Source organism: Anomaloglossus baeobatrachus, chromosome 7 (assembly GCF_048569485.1).
Source record: "Anomaloglossus baeobatrachus isolate aAnoBae1 chromosome 7, aAnoBae1.hap1, whole genome shotgun sequence".
Taxonomy (NCBI): domain Eukaryota; kingdom Metazoa; phylum Chordata; class Amphibia; order Anura; family Aromobatidae; genus Anomaloglossus; species Anomaloglossus baeobatrachus.
Window position 1 is genome coordinate 5,492,346 of NC_134359.1, and position 18,590 is coordinate 5,510,935.

The 18,590-nt window shown below is 63.3% G+C and overlaps 1 protein-coding gene across 2 annotated transcripts in view; it reads left to right on the forward strand.

The window, feature by feature from the left end:
- Positions 1-4,277: 4,277 nt before the first annotated feature.
- Positions 4,278-18,590, forward strand: part of ESYT3 (extended synaptotagmin 3) — a 75,747-nt gene continuing 61,434 nt past the window's right edge. For both annotated transcript variants that reach the window (XM_075318741.1, XM_075318742.1), the window contains exon 1: positions 4,278-4,539. In XM_075318741.1, the coding sequence (XP_075174856.1) occupies positions 4,285-4,539 (255 nt within the window). In that variant the 5' untranslated portion in view covers positions 4,278-4,284. The remainder of the gene's footprint in view (positions 4,540-18,590) is intronic.

Sequence of the window (18,590 nt, forward strand, 5' to 3'; positions counted from 1 at the left end):
GGGGCTCCGTCGCTGGGTCTCTGGGCTCCGCGCTGTCAGTCGGGGCGTGGCTCTGTGTGTGTTGGGTCGGAGCTGTGTGTCTGGGCGGGGCTCCGTCGCTGGGTCCCCGGGCTCCGCGCTGTCAGTCGGGGCGTGGCTCTGTGTGTGTTGGGGCGGGGCTGTGTGTCTGGGCGGGGCTCCGTCGCTGGGTCACCTGGCTCTGCGCTGTCAGTCGGTGCGTGGCTCTGTGTGTGTTGGGGCGGGGCTGTGTGTGTCTGGGCGGGGCTCCGTCGCTGGGTCACCTGGCTCCGCGCTGTCAGTCGGTGCGTGGCTCTGTGTGTGTTGGGGCGGGGCTGTGTGTGTCTGGGCGGGGCTCCGTCGCTGGGTCCCCGGGCTCCGCGCTGTCAGTCGGTGCGTGGCTCTGTGTGTGTTGGGGCCGGGCTGTGTGTGTCTGGGCGGGGCTCCGTCGCTGGGTCCCCGGGCTCCGCGCTGTCAGTCGGTGCGTGGCTCTGTGTGTGTTGGGGCAGGGCTGTGTGTGTCTGCGCGGGGCTCCGTCGCTGGGTCTCTGGGCTCCGCGCTGTCAGTCGGTGCGTGGCTCTGTGTGTGTTGGGGCGGGGCTGTGTGTGTCTGGGCGGGGCTCCGTCGCTGGGTCCCCGGGCTCCGCGCTGTCAGTCGGTGCGTGGCTCTGTGTGTGTTGGGGCGGGGCTGTGTGTGTCTGGGCGGGGCTCCGTCGCTGGGTCCCCGGGCTCCGCGCTGTCAGTCGGTGCGTGGCTCTGTGTGTGTCGGGGCGGGGTGTGTGTGTCTGGGCGGGGTGTGTGTGTTGGGGCGGGGCTGTGTGTGTCTGGGCGGGGCTCCGTCGCTGGGTCACCTGGCTCCGCGCTGTCAGTCGGTGCGTGGCTCTGTGTGTGTTGGGGCGGGGCTGTGTGTGTCTGGGCGGGGCTCCGTCGCTGGGTCACCTGGCTCCGCGCTGTCAGTCGGTGCGTGGCTCTGTGTGTGTCGGGGCGGGGTGTGTGTGTCTGGGCGGGGTGTGTGTGTTGGGGCGGGGCTGTGTGTGTCTGGGCGGGGCTCCGTCGCTGGGTCACCTGGCTCTGCGCTGTCAGTCGGTGCGTGGCTCTGTGTGTGTTGGGGCGGGGCTGTGTGTGTCTGGGCGGGGCTCCGTCGCTGGGTCACCTGGCTCCGCGCTGTCAGTCGGTGCGTGGCTCTGTGTGTGTTGGGGCGGGGCTGTGTGTGTCTGGGCGGGGCTCCGTCGCTGGGTCTCTGGGCTCCGCGCTGTCAGTCGGGGCGTGGCTCTGTGTGTGTTGGGTCGGAGCTGTGTGTCTGGGCGGGGCTCCGTCGCTGGGTCCCCGGGCTCCGCGCTGTCAGTCGGGGCGTGGCTCTGTGTGTGTTGGGGCGGGGCTGTGTGTCTGGGCGGGGCTCCGTCGCTGGGTCACCTGGCTCTGCGCTGTCAGTCGGTGCGTGGCTCTGTGTGTGTTGGGGCGGTGCTGTGTGTGTCTGGGCGGGGCTCCGTCGCTGGGTCACCTGGCTCCGCGCTGTCAGTCGGTGCGTGGCTCTGTGTGTGTTGGGGCGGGGCTGTGTGTGTCTGGGCGGGGCTCCGTCGCTGGGTCTCTGGGCTCCGCGCTGTCAGTCGGGGCGTGGCTCTGTGTGTGTTGGGGCGGGGCTGTGTGTCTGGGCGGGGTGTGTGTATTGGGGCGGGGCTGTGTGTGTCTGGGCGGGGCTCCGTCGCTGGGTCTCTGGGCTCCGCGCTGTCAGTCGGGGCGTGGCTCTGTGTGTGTTGGGTCGGAGCTGTGTGTCTGGGCGGGGCTCCGTCGCTGGGTCCCCGGGCTCCGCGCTGTCAGTCGGGGCGTGGCTCTGTGTGTGTTGGGTCGGAGCTGTGTGTGTCGGGGCGGGGCTGTGTGTGTCGGGGCGGGGCTGTGTGTGTCTGGGCGGGGCTCCGTCGCTGGGTCTCTGGGCTCCGCGCTGTCAGTCGGTGCGTGGCTCTGTGTGTGTTGGGGCGGGGCTGTGTGTGTCTCTAGGCGGGGCTGTGTGTGTCTCTAGGCGGGGCTGTGTGTGTTGGGGCGGGGCTGTGTGTGTCGGGGCGGGGCTGTGTGTGTCTGGGCGGGGCTCCGTCGCTGGGTCACCTGGCTCCGCGCTGTCAGTCGGTGCGTGGCTCTGTGTGTGTTGGGGCGGGGCTGTGTGTGTCTGGGCGGGGCTCCGTCGCTGGGTCTCTGGGCTCCGCGCTGTCAGTCGGGGCGTGGCTCTGTGTGTGTTGGGTCGGAGCTGTGTGTCTGGGCGGGGCTCCGTCGCTGGGTCCCCGGGCTCCGCGCTGTCAGTCGGGGCGTGGCTCTGTGTGTGTTGGGGCGGGGCTGTGTGTCTGGGCGGGGCTCCGTCGCTGGGTCACCTGGCTCTGCGCTGTCAGTCGGTGCGTGGCTCTGTGTGTGTTGGGGCGGGGCTGTGTGTGTCTGGGCGGGGCTCCGTCGCTGGGTCACCTGGCTCCGCGCTGTCAGTCGGTGCGTGGCTCTGTGTGTGTTGGGGCGGGGCTGTGTGTGTCTGGGCGGGGCTCCGTCGCTGGGTCTCTGGGCTCCGCGCTGTCAGTCGGGGCGTGGCTCTGTGTGTGTTGGGGCGGGGCTGTGTGTCTGGGCGGGGTGTGTGTATTGGGGCGGGGCTGTGTGTGTCTGGGCGGGGCTCCGTCGCTGGGTCTCTGGGCTCCGCGCTGTCAGTCGGGGCGTGGCTCTGTGTGTGTTGGGTCGGAGCTGTGTGTCTGGGCGGGGCTCCGTCGCTGGGTCCCCGGGCTCCGCGCTGTCAGTCGGGGCGTGGCTCTGTGTGTGTTGGGTCGGAGCTGTGTGTGTCGGGGCGGGGCTGTGTGTGTCGGGGCGGGGCTGTGTGTGTCTGGGCGGGGCTCCGTCGCTGGGTCTCTGGGCTCCGCGCTGTCAGTCGGTGCGTGGCTCTGTGTGTGTTGGGGCGGGGCTGTGTGTGTCTCTAGGCGGGGCTGTGTGTGTCTCTAGGCGGGGCTGTGTGTGTTGGGGCGGGGCTGTGTGTGTCGGGGCGGGGCTGTGTGTGTCTGGGCGGGGCTCCGTCGCTGGGTCCCCGGGCTCCGCGCCGTCAGTTGGTGCGTGGCTCTGTGTGTGTTGGGGCGGGGCTGTGTGTGTCTCTAGGCGGGGCTGTGTGTGTCTCTAGGCGGGGCTGTGTGTGTTGGGGCGGGGCTGTGTGTGTTGGGGCGGGGCTGTGTGTGTCTGCGCGGGGCTCCGTCGCTGGGTCTCTGGGCTCCGCGCTGTCAGTCGGGGCGTGGCTCTGTGTGTGTTGGGGCGGGGCTGTGTGTCTGGGCGGGGCTCCGTCGCTGGGTCTCTGGGCTCCGCGCTGTCAGTCGGGGCGTGGCTCTGTGTGTGTTGGGGCGGGGCTGTGTGTCTGGGCGGGGCTCCGTCGCTGGGTCCCCGGGCTCCGCGCTGTCAGTCGGTGCGTGGCTCTGTGTGTGTGTCTGGGCGGGGCTGTGTGTCTGGGCGGGGCTCCGTCGCTGGGTCTCTGGGCTCCGCGCTGTCAGTCGGGGCGTGGCTCTGTGTGTGTTGGGGCGGGGCTGTGTGTGTCTGGGCGGGGCTGTGTGTGTCTGGGCGGGGCTCCGTCGCTGGGTCACCTGGCTCCGCGCTGTCAGTCGGTGCGTGGCTCTGTGTGTGTGTCGGGGCGGGGCTGTGTGTGTCGGGGCGGGGCTGTGTGTGTCTGGGCGGGGCTCCGTCGCTGGGTCACCTGGCTCCGCGCTGTCAGTCGGGGCGTGGCTCTGTGTGTGTGTCGGGGCGGGGCTGTGTGTGTCGGGGCGGGGCTGTGTGTGTCGGGGCGGGGCTCCGTCGCTGGGTCACCTGGCTCCGCGCTGTCAGTCGGTGCGTGGCTCTGTGTGTGTTGGGGCGGGGCTGTGTGTGTCTGGGCGGGGCTGTGTGTGTCTGGGCGGGGCTCCGTCGCTGGGTCACCTGGCTCCGCGCTGTCAGTCGGTGCGTGGCTCTGTGTGTGTGTCGGGGCGGGGCTGTGTGTGTCGGGGCGGGGCTGTGTGTGTCTGGGCGGGGCTCCGTCGCTGGGTCACCTGGCTCCGCGCTGTCAGTCGGGGCGTGGCTCTGTGTGTGTGTCGGGGCGGGGCTGTGTGTGTCGGGGCGGGGCTGTGTGTGTCGGGGCGGGGCTCCGTCGCTGGGTCACCTGGCTCCGCGCTGTCAGTCGGGGCGTGGCTCTGTGTGTGTTGGGGCGGGGCTGTGTGTGTCGGGGCGGGGCTGTGTGTGTCTGGGCGGGGCTCCGTCGCTGGGTCACCTGGCTCCGCGCTCCGCGCCCTCACTCTGTGCCGGGCTGTCGGTGATGCAGGGGCAGGAGGATCCGCTCCGGGGGCCGCTGCGCTCGCTGCTCCGGGCGCTGCTGCTGCTGCTGCCGGTGTACGGGTGCGGACGCGCCGGGATCGGGATTTCCTGGGTTTTCTTTGGACTTTTCCTCTGGATTTTTTGGAACAGAAACAAGAGATGGAAACTTGCGCGGATGCGGGCGGCCTGGGACCTGCTGGAGAACGAGACCCTGGAGGTGACCCGCGGACTGAACGCCCACCAGCTGCCGGCCTGGGTAAGAGGAGGGCGACAGCGGGACCGCAGAGGTGACTGGCGACCACTAGGACTGAGGTGACCGGCGACCACTAGGACTGAGGTGACTGAGGTGACTGGCGACCACTAGGACTGAGGTGACTGGCGACCACTAGGACTGAGGTGACTGGCTACCACTAGGACTGAGGTGACTGGCGACCACTAGGACTGAGGTGACTGGCGACCACTAGGACTGAGGTGACTGGCGACCACTAGGACTGAGGTGACTGGCGACCACTAGGACTGAGGTGACTGGCGACCACTAGGACTGAGGTGACTGGCGACCACTAGGACTGAGGTGACTGGCGACCACTAGGACTGAGGTGACTGGCGACCACTAGGACTGAGGTGACTGGCGACCACTAGGACTGAGGTGACTGGCGACCACTAGGACTGAGGTGACTGGCGACCACTAGGACTGAGGTGACCGGCGACCACTAGGACTGAGGTGACTGGCGACCACTAGGACTGAGGTGACTGGCGACCACTAGGACTGAGGTGACTGGCGACCACTAGGACTGAGGTGACCGGCGACCACTAGGACTGAGGTGACTGAGGTGACCGGCGACCACTAGGACTGAGGTGACTGGCGACCACTAGGACTGAGGTGACTGGCGACCACTAGGACTGAGGTGACTGGCGACCACTAGGACTGAGGTGACTGGCGACCACTAGGACTGAGGTGACTGGCGACCACTAGGACTGAGGTGACTGGCGACCACTAGGACTGAGGTGACTGGCGACCACTAGGACTGAGGTGACTGGCGACCACTAGGACTGAGGTGACTGGCGACCACTAGGACTGAGGTGACTGGCGACCACTAGGACTGAGGTGACTGGCGACCACTAGGACTGAGGTGACTGGCGACCACTAGGACTGAGGTGACTGGCGACCACTAGGACTGAGGTGACTGGCGACCACTAGGACTGAGGTGACTGGCGACCACTAGGACTGAGGTGACCGGCGACCACTAGGACTGAGGTGACTGGCGACCACTAGGACTGAGGTGACTGGCGACCACTAGGACTGAGGTGACTGGCGACCACTAGGACTGAGGTGACCGGCGACCACTAGGACTGAGGTGACTGAGGTGACCGGCGACCACTAGGACTGAGGTGACTGGCGACCACTAGGACTGAGGTGACTGGCGACCACTAGGACTGAGGTGACTGGCGACCACTAGGACTGAGGTGACTGGCGACCACTAGGACTGAGGTGACCGGCGACCACTAGGACTGAGGTGACTGGCGACCACTAGGACTGAGGTGACTGGCGACCACTAGGACTGAGGTGACTGGCGACCACTAGGACTGAGGTGACCGGCGACCACTAGGACTGAGGTGACTGAGGTGACCGGCGACCACTAGGACTGAGGTGACTGGCGACCACTAGGACTGAGGTGACTGGCGACCACTAGGACTGAGGTGACTGGCGACCACTAGGACTGAGGTGACTGGCGACCACTAGGACTGAGGTGACTGGCGACCACTAGGACTGAGGTGACTGGCGACCACTAGGACTGAGGTGACTGGCGACCACTAGGACTGAGGTGACTGGCGACCACTAGGACTGAGGTGACTGGCGACCACTAGGACTGAGGTGACTGGCGACCACTAGGACTGAGGTGACCGGCTACCACTAGGACTGAGGTGACCGGCTACCACTAGGACTGAGGTGACCGGCTACCACTAGGACTGAGGTGACTGGCTACCACTAGGACTGAGGTGACTGGCTACCACTAGGACTGAGGTGACTGGCTACCACTAGGACTGAGGTGACTGGCTACCACTAGGACTGAGGTGACTGAGGTGACCGGCGACCACTAGGACTGAGGTGACCGGCTACCACTAGGACTGAGGTGACTGGCGACCACTAGGACTGAGGTGACTGAGGTGGCCGGCGACCACTAGGACTGAGGTGACTGAGGTGACTGGCGACCACTAGGACTGAGGTGACTGAGGTGGCCGGCGACCACTAGGACTGAGGTGACTGAGGTGGCCGGCGACCACTAGGACTGAGGTGACCGGCGACCACTAGGACTGAGGTGACTGAGGTGACTGGCGACCACTAGGACTGAGGTGACTGAGGTGACCGGCGACCACTAGGACTGAGGTGACCGGCTACCACTAGGACTGAGGTGACTGGCGACCACTAGGACTGAGGTGACTGAGGTGGCCGGCGACCACTAGGACTGAGGTGACTGAGGTGACTGGCGACCACTAGGACTGAGGTGACTGAGGTGGCCGGTGACCACTAGGACTGAGGTGACTGAGGTGGCCGGCGACCACTAGGACTGAGGTGACCGGCGACCACTAGGACTGAGGTGACTGAGGTGACTGGCGACCACTAGGACTTAGGTGACTGAGGTGACCGGCGACCACTAGGACTGAGGTGACTGAGGTGACCGGCGACCACTAGGACTGAGGTGACTGAGGTGACCGGCGACCACTAGGACTGAGGTGACCGGCGACCACTAGGACTGAGGTGACTGAGGTGGCCGGCGACCACTAGGACTGAGGTGACTGAGGTGGCCGGCGACCACTAGGACTGAGGTGACTGAAGTGACCGGCGACCACTAGGACTGAGGTGACTGAGGTGGCCGGCGACCACTAGGACTGAGGTGACTGGCGACCACTAGGACTGAGGTGACTGAGGTGACCGGCGACCACTAGGACTGAGGTGACTGAGGTGACCGGCGACCACTAGGACTGAGGTGACTGAGGTGACCGGCGACCACTAGGACTGAGGTGACTGAGGTGGCCGGCGACCACTAGGACTGAGGTGACTGGCGACCACTAGGACTGAGGTGACTGAGGTGACCGGCGACCACTAGGACTGAGGTGACCGGCGACCACTAGGACTGAGGTGACTGAGGTGGCCGGCGACCACTAGGACTGAGGTGGCTGAGGTGACCGGCGACCACTAGGACTGAGGTGACTGAGGTGACCGGCGACCACTAGGACTGAGGTGACTGAGGTGACTGGCGACCACTAGGACTGAGGTGACTGGCGACCACTAGGACTGAGGTGACTGGCGACCACTAGGACTGAGGTGACTGGCGACCACTAGGACTGAGGTGACCGGCGACCACTAGGACTGAGGTGGCTGAGGTGACCGGCGACCATTAGGACTGAGGTGGCTGAGGTGGCCGGCAACCACTAGGACTGAGGTGGCTGAGGTGGCCGCGAACCACTAGGACTGAGGTGACTGAGGTGGCCGGCGACTACGAGGACTGAGGTGACTGAGGTGGCCGGCGACCACTAGGACTGAGGTGGCCGGCGACTACTAGGACTGAGGTGGCCGGCGACTACTAGGACTGAGGTGACTGAGGTGGCCGGCGACCACTAGGACTGAGGTGGCTGAGGTGGCCGGCAACCACTAGGACTGAGGTGACTGAGGTGGCCGGCAACCACTAGGACTGAGGTGACTGAGGTGGCCGGCGACCACTAGGACTGAGGTGACTGAGGTGGCCGGCAACCACTAGGACTGAGGTGACTGAGGTGGCCGGCGACCACTAGGACTGAGGTGGCCGGCGACCACTAGGGCTGAGGTGGCCGGCGACCACTAGGACTGAGGTGACTGAGGTGGCCGGCGACCACTAGGACTGAGGTGACCGGCGACCACTAGGACTGAGGTGGCTGAGGTGACGGAGGTGGCCGGCGACCACTAGGACTGAGGTGGCTGAGGTGGCCGGCGACCACTAGGACTGAGGTGGCTGAGGTGGCTGGCGACCACTAGGACTGAGGTGGCTGAGGTGGCCGGCACCCACTAGGACTGAGGCGGCTGATGTGGCCGGCGACAACTCGGACTGAGGTGGCTGAGGTGGCCGGCGACCACTAGGACTGAGGTGGCCGGCGACCACTAGGACTGAGGTGGCTGAGGTGGCCGGCGACCACTAGGACTGAGGTGGCCGGCGACCACTAGGACTGAGGTGGCTGAGGTGGCCGGCGACCACTAGGACTGAGGTGGCCGGCGACCACTAGGACTGAGGTGGCTGAGGTGGCCGGCGACCACTAGGACTGAGGTGACTGAGGTGGCCGGCGACCACTAGGACTGAGGTGGCCGGCGACCACTAGGACTGAGGTGGCTGAGGTGGCCGGCGACCACTAGGACTGAGGTGACTGAGGTGACCGGCGACCAGTAGGACTGAGGTGACTGAGGTGACCGGCGACCACTAGGACTGAGGTGGCTGAGGTGGCCGGCGACCACTAGGACTGAGGTGACTGAGGTGACCGGCTACCACTAGGACTGAGGTGACCGGCTACCACTAGGACTGAGGTGACCGGCTACCACTAGGACTGAGGTGACCGGCTACCACTAGGACTGAGGTGACTGGCTACCACTAGGACTGAGGTGACTGGCTACCACTAGGACTGAGGTGGCCGGCGACCACTAGGACTGAGGTGACTGAGGTGACCGGCGACCACTAGGACTGAGGTGACCGGCTACCACTAGGACTGAGGTGACTGGCGACCACTATGACTGAGGTGACTGAGGTGGCCGGCGACCACTAGGACTGAGGTGACTGAGGTGACTGGCGACCACTAGGACTGAGGTGACTGAGGTGGCCGGCGACCACTAGGACTGAGGTGACTGAGGTGGCCGGCGACCACTAGGACTGAGGTGACCGGCGACCACTAGGACTGAGGTGACTGAGGTGACTGGCGACCACTAGGACTGAGGTGACTGAGGTGACCGGCGACCACTAGGACTGAGGTGACCGGCTACCACTAGGACTGAGGTGACTGGCGACCACTAGGCTAGGACTGAGGTGACTGAGGTGGCCGGCGACCACTAGGACTGAGGTGACTGAGGTGACTGGCGACCACTAGGACTGAGGTGACTGAGGTGGCCGGCGACCACTAGGACTGAGGTGACTGAGGTGGCCGGCGACCACTAGGACTGAGGTGACCGGCGACCACTAGGACTGAGGTGACTGAGGTGACTGGCGACCACTAGGACTGAGGTGACAGGTGACCGGCGACCACTAGGACTGAGGTGACTGAGGTGACCGGCGACCACTAGGACTGAGGTGACTGAGGTGACCGGCGACCACTAGGACTGAGGTGACTGAGGTGGCCGGCGACCACTAGGACTGAGGTGACTGAAGTGACCGGCGACCACTAGGACTGAGGTGACTGAGGTGACCGGCGACCACTAGGACTGAGGTGACTGAGGTGACCGGCGACCACTAGGACTGAGGTGACTGAGGTGACCGGCGACCACTAGGACTGAGGTGACTGAGGTGACCGGCGACCACTAGGACTGAGGTGACTGAGGTGACCGGCGACCACTAGGACTGAGGTGACTGAGGTGGCCGGCGACCACTAGGACTGAGGTGACTGAGGTGGCCGGCGACCACTAGGACTGAGTTGACTGAGGTGGCCGGCGACCACTAGGACTGAGGTGGCCGGCGACCACTAGGACTGAGGTGGCTGAGGTGGCCGGCGACCACTAGGACTGAGGTGACTGAGGTGACCGGCGACCACTAGGACTGAGGTGGCTGAGGTGGCCGGCGACCACTAGGACTGAGGTGACCGGCTACCACTAGGACTGAGGTGACCGGCTACCACTAGGACTGAGGTGACCGGCTACCACTAGGACTGAGGTGACCGGCTACCACTAGGACTGAGGTGACCGGCTACCACTAGGACTGAGGTGACCGGCTACCACTAGGACTGAGGTGACCGGCTACCACTAGGACTGAGGTGACCGGCTACCACTAGGACTGAGGTGACTGGCTACCACTAGGACTGAGGTGACTGGCTACCACTAGGACTGAGGTGACTGGCTACCACTAGGACTGAGGTGACTGGCTACCACTAGGACTGAGGTGGCCGGCGACCACTAGGACTGAGGTGACTGAGGTGACCGGCGACCACTAGGACTGAGGTGACCGGCTACCACTAGGACTGAGGTGGCCGGCGACCACTAGGACTGAGGTGACTGAGGTGACTGGCGACCACTAGGACTGAGGTGACTGAGGTGGCCGGCGACCACTAGGACTGAGGTGACCGGCGACCACTAGGACTGAGGTGACTGAGGTGACCGGCGACCACTAGGACTGAGGTGACTGAGGTGACCGGCGACCACTAGGACTGAGGTGACCGGCGACCACTAGGACTGAGGTGACTGAGGTGGCCGGCGACCACTAGGACTGAGGTGACTGAAGTGACCGGCGACCACTAGGACTGAGGTGACCGGCGACCACTAGGACTGAGGTGACTGGCGACCACTAGGACTGAGGTGACTGAGGTGGCCGGCGACCACTAGGACTGAGGTGACCGGCGACCACTAGGACTGAGGTGACTGAGGTGACCGGCGACCACTAGGACTGAGGTGACTGAGGTGACCGGCGACCACTAGGACTGAGGTGACTGAGGTGACCGGCGACCACTAGGACTGAGGTGACCGGCGACCACTAGGACTGAGGTGACTGAGGTGGCCGGCGACCACTAGGACTGAGGTGACTGAAGTGACCGTCGACCACTAGGACTGAGGTGACCGGCGACCACTAGGACTGAGGTGACTGAGGTGACCGGCGACCACTAGGACTGAGGTGACTGAGGTGACCGGCGACCACTAGGACTGAGGTGACTGAGGTGACCGGCGACCACTAGGACTGAGGTGACTGAGGTGACCGGCGACCACTAGGACTGAGGTGACTGGCGACCACTAGGACTGAGGTGACTGAGGTGACCGGCGACCACTAGGACTGAGGTGACTGAGGTGGCCGGCGACCACTAGGACTGAGGTGACTGGCGACCACTAGGACTGAGGTGACTGAGGTGACTGGCGACCACTAGGACTGAGGTGACTGAGGTGACCGGCGACCACTAGGACTGAGGTGACTGAGGTGACCGGCGACCACTAGGACTGAGGTGACCGGCGACCACTAGGACTGAGGTGACTGAGGTGGCCGGCGACCACTAGGACTGAGGTGACTGAAGTGACCGTCGACCACTAGGACTGAGGTGGCCGGCGACCACTAGGACTGAGGTGACTGAGGTGACTGGCGACCACTAGGACTGAGGTGACTGAGGTGGCCGGCGACCACTAGGACTGAGGTGACCGGCGACCACTAGGACTGAGGTGACTGGCGACCACTAGGACTGAGGTGACTGAGGTGACCGGCGACCACTAGGACTGAGGTGACTGAGGTGACCGGCGACCACTAGGACTGAGGTGACTGAGGTGACCGGCGACCACTAGGACTGAGGTGACTGAGGTGACTGGCGACCACTAGGACTGAGGTGACTGAGGTGGCCGGCGACCACTAGGACTGAGGTGGCCGGCGACCACTAGGACTGAGGTGACCGGCGACCACTAGGACTGAGGTGACTGGCGACCACTAGGACTGAGGTGACTGAGGTGACCGGCGACCACTAGGACTGAGGTGACTGAGGTGACTGGCGACCACTAGGACTGAGGTGACTGGCGACCACTAGGACTGAGGTGACCGGCGACCACTAGGACTGAGGTGACTGAGGTGGCCGGCGACCACTAGGACTGAGGTGACTGAAGTGACCGGCGACCACTAGGACTGAGGTGACCGGCGACCACTAGGACTGAGGTGACTGAGGTGACCGGCGACCACTAGGACTGAGGTGACTGAGGTGACCGGCGACCACTAGGACTGAGGTGACTGAGGTGACCGGCGACCACTAGGACTGAGGTGACTGAGGTGACCGGCGACCACTAGGACTGAGGTGACTGAGGTGACCGGCGACCACTAGGACTGAGGTGGCTGAGGTGGCCGGCGACCACTAGGACTGAGGTGACTGGCGACCACTAGGACTGAGGTGACTGAGGTGACCGGCGACCACTAGGACTGAGGTGACTGAGGTGACCGGCGACCACTAGGACTGAGGTGACTGAGGTGGCCGGCGACCACTAGGACTGAGGTGGCTGAGGTGACCGGCGACCACTAGGACTGAGGTGACTGAGGTGACCGGCGACCACTAGGACTGAGGTGACTGGCGACCACTAGGACTGAGGTGACTGGCGACCACTAGGACTGAGGTGACTGGCGACCACTAGGACTGAGGTGACTGGCGACCACTAGGACTGAGGTGACTGGCGACCACTAGGACTGAGGTGACCGGCGACCACTAGGACTGAGGTGGCTGAGGTGACCGGCGACCATTAGGACTGAGGTGGCTGAGGTGGCCGGCAACCACTAGGACTGAGGTGGCTGAGGTGGCCGGCAACCACTAGGACTGAGGTGGCTGAGGTGGCCGGCAACCACTAGGACTGAGGTGACTGAGGTGGCCGGCGACCACTAGGACTGAGGTGGCCGGCGACCACTAGGACTGAGGTGGCCGGCGACCACTAGGACTGAGGTGACTGAGGTGGCCGGCGACCACTAGGACTGAGGTGGCCGGCGACTACTAGGACTGAGGTGACTGAGGTGGCCGGCGACTACTAGGACTGAGGTGACTGAGGTGGCCGGCGACCACTAGGACTGAGGTGACCGGCGACCACTAGGGCTGAGGTGGCCGGCGACCACTAGGACTGAGGTGACCGGCGACCACTAGGACTGAGGTGACGGAGGTGGCCGGCGACCACTAGGACTGAGGTGGCTGAGGTGACCGGCGACCACTAGGACTGAGGTGGCCGGCGACCACTAGGACTGAGGTGGCTGGCGACCACTAGGACTGAGGTGGCTGAGGTGGCCGGCACCCACTAGGACTGAGGTGGCTGAGGTGGCCGGCACCCACTAGGACTGAGGTGGCTGAGGTGGCCGGCGACCACTAGGACTGAGGTGGCTGAGGTGGCCGGCGACCACTAGGACTGAGGTGGCCGGCGACCACTAGGACTGAGGTGGCCGGCGACCACTAGGACTGAGGTGGCTGAGGTGGCCGGCGACCACTAGGACTGAGGTGGCCGGCGACCACTAGGACTGAGGTGGCTGAGGTGGCCGGCGACCACTAGGACTGAGGTGACTGAGGTGGCCGGCGACCACTAGGACTGAGGTGGCTGAGGTGGCCGGCGACCACTAGGACTGAGGTGGCCGGCGACCACTAGGACTGAGGTGGCCGGCGACCACTAGGACTGAGGTGGCCGGCGACCACTAGGACTGAGGTGGCTGAGGTGGCCGGCGACCACTAGGACTGAGGTGACTGAGGTGGCCGGCGACCACTAAGAGGACTGAGGTGACTGAGGTGGCCGGCGACCACTAGGACTGAGGTGACTGAGGTGGCCGGCGACCACTAGGAGGACGGAGGTGGCCGGCGACCACTAGGAGGACGGAGGTGGCCGGCGATCACTAGGAGGACGGAGGTGGCCGGCGACCACTAGGACTGAGGTGGCCGGCGACCACTGGGAGGACTGAGGTGGCTGAGGTGGCCGGCGACCACTAGGAGGACGGAGGTGGCTGAGGTGGCCGGCGACCACTAGGAGGACGGAGGTGGCTGAGGTGGCCGGCGACCACTAGGGAGGACGGAGGTGGCTGAGGTGGCCGGCGACCACTAGGAGGACGGAGGTGGCTGAGGTGGCCGGCGACCACTAGGAGGACGGAGGTGGCTGAGGTGGCCGGCGACCACTAGGAGGACGGAGGTGGCTGAGGTGGCCGGCGACCACTAGGAGGACTGAGGTGACTGAGGTGGCCGGCGACCACTAGGAGGACTGAGGTGGCTGAGGTGGCCGGCGACCACTAGGAGGACTGAGGTGTGGGAGGACGGAGGTGGCCGGCGACCACTGGGAGGACGGAGGTGGCCGGCGACCACTGGGAGGACGGAGGTGGCCGGCGACCACTGGGAGGACGGAGGTGGCCGGCGACCACTGGGAGGACGGAGGTGGCCGGCGACCACTGGGAGGACGGAGGTGGCCGGCGACCACTGGGAGGACGGAGGTGGCCGGCGACCACTGGGAGGACGGAGGTGGCCGGCGACCACTGGGAGGACGGAGGTGGCCGGCGACCACTGGGAGGACGGAGGTGGCCGGCGACCACTGGGAGGACGGAGGTGGCCGGCGACCACTGGGAGGACGGAGGTGGCCGGCGACCACTGGGAGGACGGAGGTGGCCGGCGACCACTGGGAGGACGGAGGTGGCCGGCGACCACTGGGAGGACGGAGGTGGCCGGCGACCACTGGGAGGACGGAGGTGGCCGGCGACCACTGGGAGGACGGAGGTGGCCGGCGACCACTGGGAGGACGGAGGTGGCCGGCGACCACTGGGAGGACGGAGGTGGCCGGCGACCACTGGGAGGTCTGAGGTGGCTCTGGTGGCTGGGGTTTCTCGGGTGGATGAGGTGGCTCTGGTGGCTGGGGTTTCTCGGGTGGATGAGGTGGCTCTGGTGGCTGGGGTTTCTCGGGTGGCTGTGGTTTCTCGGGTGGCTCGGGTGGAAGAGGTGGCTCTGGTGGCTGTGGTTTCTCGGGTGGCTCGGGTGGAAGAGGTGGCTCTGGTGGCTGTGGTTTCTCGGGCGGAAGAGGTGGCTCTGGTGGCTGTGGTTTCTCGGTGCGGATGAGGTGGCTCTGGTGGCTGTGGTTTCTCGGGCGGATGAGGTGGCTCTGGTGGCTGTGGTTTCTCGGGCGGATGAGGTGGCTCTGGTGGCTGTGGTTTCTCGGGCGGATGAGGTGGCTCTGGTGGCTGTGGTTTCTCGGGCGGATGAGGTGGCTCTGGTGGCTGGGGTTTCTCGGGCGGATGAGGTGGCTCTGGTGGCTGGGGTTTCTCGGGCGGATGAGGTGGCTCTGGTGGCTGTGGTTTCTCGGACGGATGAGGTGGCTCTGGTGGCTGGGGTTTCTCGGGCGGATGAGGTGGCTCTGGTGGCTGGGGTTTCTCGGGCGGATGAGGTGGCTCTGGTGGCTGGGGTTTCTCGGACGGATGAGGTGGCTCTGGTGGCTGGGGTTTCTCGGGCGGATGAGGTGGCTCTGGTGGCTGGGGTTTCTCGGGCGGATGAGGTGGCTCTGGTGGCTGGGGTTTCTCGGGCGGATGAGGTGGCTCTGGTGGCTGGGGTTTCTCGGGCGGATGAGGTGGCTCTGGTGGCTGGGGTTTCTCGGGCGGATGAGGTGGCTCTGGTGGCTGGGGTTTCTCGGGCGGATGAGGTGGCTGTGGTTTCTCGGGCGGATGAGGTGGCTCTGGTGGCTGTGGTTTCTCGGGTGGCTGTGGTTTCTCGGGCGGATGAGGTGGCTCTGGTTTCTCGGGCGGATGAGGTGGCTCTGGTTTCTCGGGCGGGTGAGGTGGCTGTGGTTTCTCGGGCGGATGAGGTGGCTCTGGTGGCTGTGGTTTCTCGGGTGGCTGTGGTTTCTCGGGCGGATGAGGTGGCTCTGGTTTCTTGGGCGGATGAGGTGGCTCTGGTGGCTGTGGTTTCTCGGGCGGATGAGGTGGCTCTGGTGGCTGTGGTTTCTCGGGCGGATGAGGTGGCTCTGGTGGCTGTGGTTTCTCGGGCGGATGAGGTGGCTCTGGTGGCTGTGGTTTCTCGGGCGGATGAGGTGGCTCTGGTGGCTGTGGTTTCTCGGGCGGATGAGGTGGCTCTGGTGGCTGTGGTTTCTCGGGCGGATGAGGTGGCTCTGGTGGCTGTGGTTTCTCGGGCGGATTAGGTGGCTGTGGTTTCTCGGGCGGATGAGGTGGCTCTGGTTTCTCGGGCGGATGAGGTGGCTCTGGTTTCTCGGGCGGATAAGGTGGCTCTGGTGGCTGTGGTTTCTCGGGGGGATGAGGTGGCTCTGGTGGCTGTGGTTTCTCGGGCGGATGAGGTGGCTCTGGTGGCTGTGGTTTCTCGGGTGGATGAGGTGGCTCGGGTGGCTGTGGTTTCTCGGGTGGATGAGGTGGCTCGGGTGGCTGGGGTTTGCGCTCGTGCAGTCCTCGCTCTATTTCTCATCAGGTCGCGGATTTTGTTATTTGCTTCTTTATATTCATTGGCGCAAAAAAATCTCCATGTTTTGCATTTTCCATCCGCAGCTCCAGAACGGGCGCAGAATTGTCCAGGGAGCGAGCGCCGCCATATAGCCTGTATATAGTGGTGGGGCCTGTATATAGCGGTGAGGCCTGTATATAGCGGTGGGGCCTGTATATAGCGGTGGGGCCTGTATATAGCGGTGGGGCCTGTATATAGCGGTGGGGCCTGTATATAGCGGTGGGGCCTGTATATAGCGGTGGGGCCTGTATATAGCGGTGGGGCCTGTATATAGCGGTGGGGCCTGTATATAGCGGTGGGGCCTGTATATAGCGGTGGGGCCTGTATATAGCGGTGGGGCCTGTATATAGCGGTGGGGCCTGTATATAGCGGTGGGGCCTGTATATAGCGGTGGGGCCTGTATATAGCGGTGGGGCCTGTATATAGCGGTGGGGCCTGTATATAGCGGTGGGGCCTGTATATAGCGGTGGGGCCTGTATATAGCGGTGGGGCCTGTATATAGCGGTGTGGTCTGTATATAGCGGTGTGGCTTGTATATAGCGGTGGTGTGGTCTGTATATAGCGGTGGTGTAGCTTGTATATAGCGTTGGTGTGGTCTGTATATCGCGGCGGGTGTAGCTTGTATATAGCGTTGGTGTGGTCTGTATATCGCGGCGGTGTGGTCTGTATAGAGCGGTGGTGTAGCTTGTACAGTTAGGTCCAGAAATATTTGGCCAGTGACACAATTTTGGCGAGTTGGGCTCTGCAGCCACCACATTGGATTTGAAATGAAACCTCTACAACAGAATTCAAGTGCAGATTGTAACGTTTAATTGAAGGTTTGAACAAAAATATCTGATAGAAATTGTAGGAATTGTCACATTTCTTTACAAACACTCCACATTTTAGGAGGTCAAAAGTAATTGGACAAATAAACCAAACCCAAACAAAATATTTTTATTTTCAATATTTTGTTGCGAATCCTTTGGAGGCAATCACTGCCTTAAGTCTGGAACCCATGGACATCACCAAACGCTGGGTTTCCTCCTTCTTAATGCTTTGCCAGGCCTTTACAGCCGCAGCCTTCAGGTCTTGCTTGTTTGTGGGTCTTTCCGTCTTAAGTCTGGATTTGAGCAAGTGAAATGCATGCTCAATTGGGTTAAGATCTGGTGATTGACTTGGCCATTGCAGAATGTTCCACTTTTTTGCCCTCATGAACTCCTGGGTAGCTTTGGCTGTATGCTTGGGGTCATTGTCCATCTGTACTATGAAGCGCCGTCCGATCAACTTTGCGGCATTTGGCTGAATCTGGGCTGAAAGTATATCCCGGTACACTTCAGAATTCATCCGGCTACTCTTGTCTGCTGTTATGTCATCAATAAACACAAGTGACCCAGTGCCATTGGAAGCCATGCATGCCCATGCCATCACGTTGCCTCCACCATGTTTTACAGAGGATGTGGTGTGCCTTGGATCATGTGCCGTTCCCTTTCTTCTCCACACTTTTTTCTTCCCATCATTCTGGTACAGGTTGATCTTTGTCTCATCTGTCCATAGAATACTTTTCCAGAACTGAGCTGGCTTCATGAGGTGTTTTTCAGCAAATGTAACTCTGGCCTGTCTATTTTTGGAATTGATGAATGGTTTGCATCTAGATGTGAACCCTTTGTATTTACTTTCATGGAGTCTTCTCTTTACTGGTGACTTAGAGACAGATACACCTACTTCACTGAGAGTGTTCTGGACTTCAGTGGATGTTGTGAACGGGTTCTTCTTCACCAAAGAAAGTATGCGGCGATCATCCACCACTGTTGTCATCCGTGGACGCCCAGGCCTTTTTAAATTCCCAAGCTCACCAGTCAATTCCTTTTTTCTCAGAATGTACCCGACTGTTGATTTTGCTACTCCAAGCATGTCTGCCATCTCTCTGATGGATTTTTTCTTTTTTTTCAGCCTCATGATGTTCTGCTTCAGCTCAATTGAGAGTTCCTTAGACCGCATGTTGTCTGGTCACAGCAACAGCTTCCAAATGCAAAACCACACACCTGTAATCAACCCCAGACCTTTTAACTACTTCATTGATTACAGGTTGACGAGGGAGACGCCTTCAGAGTTAATTGCAGCCCTTAGAGTCCCTTGTCCAATTACTTTTGGTCCCTTTAAAAAGAGGAGGCTATGCATTACAGAGCTATGATTCCT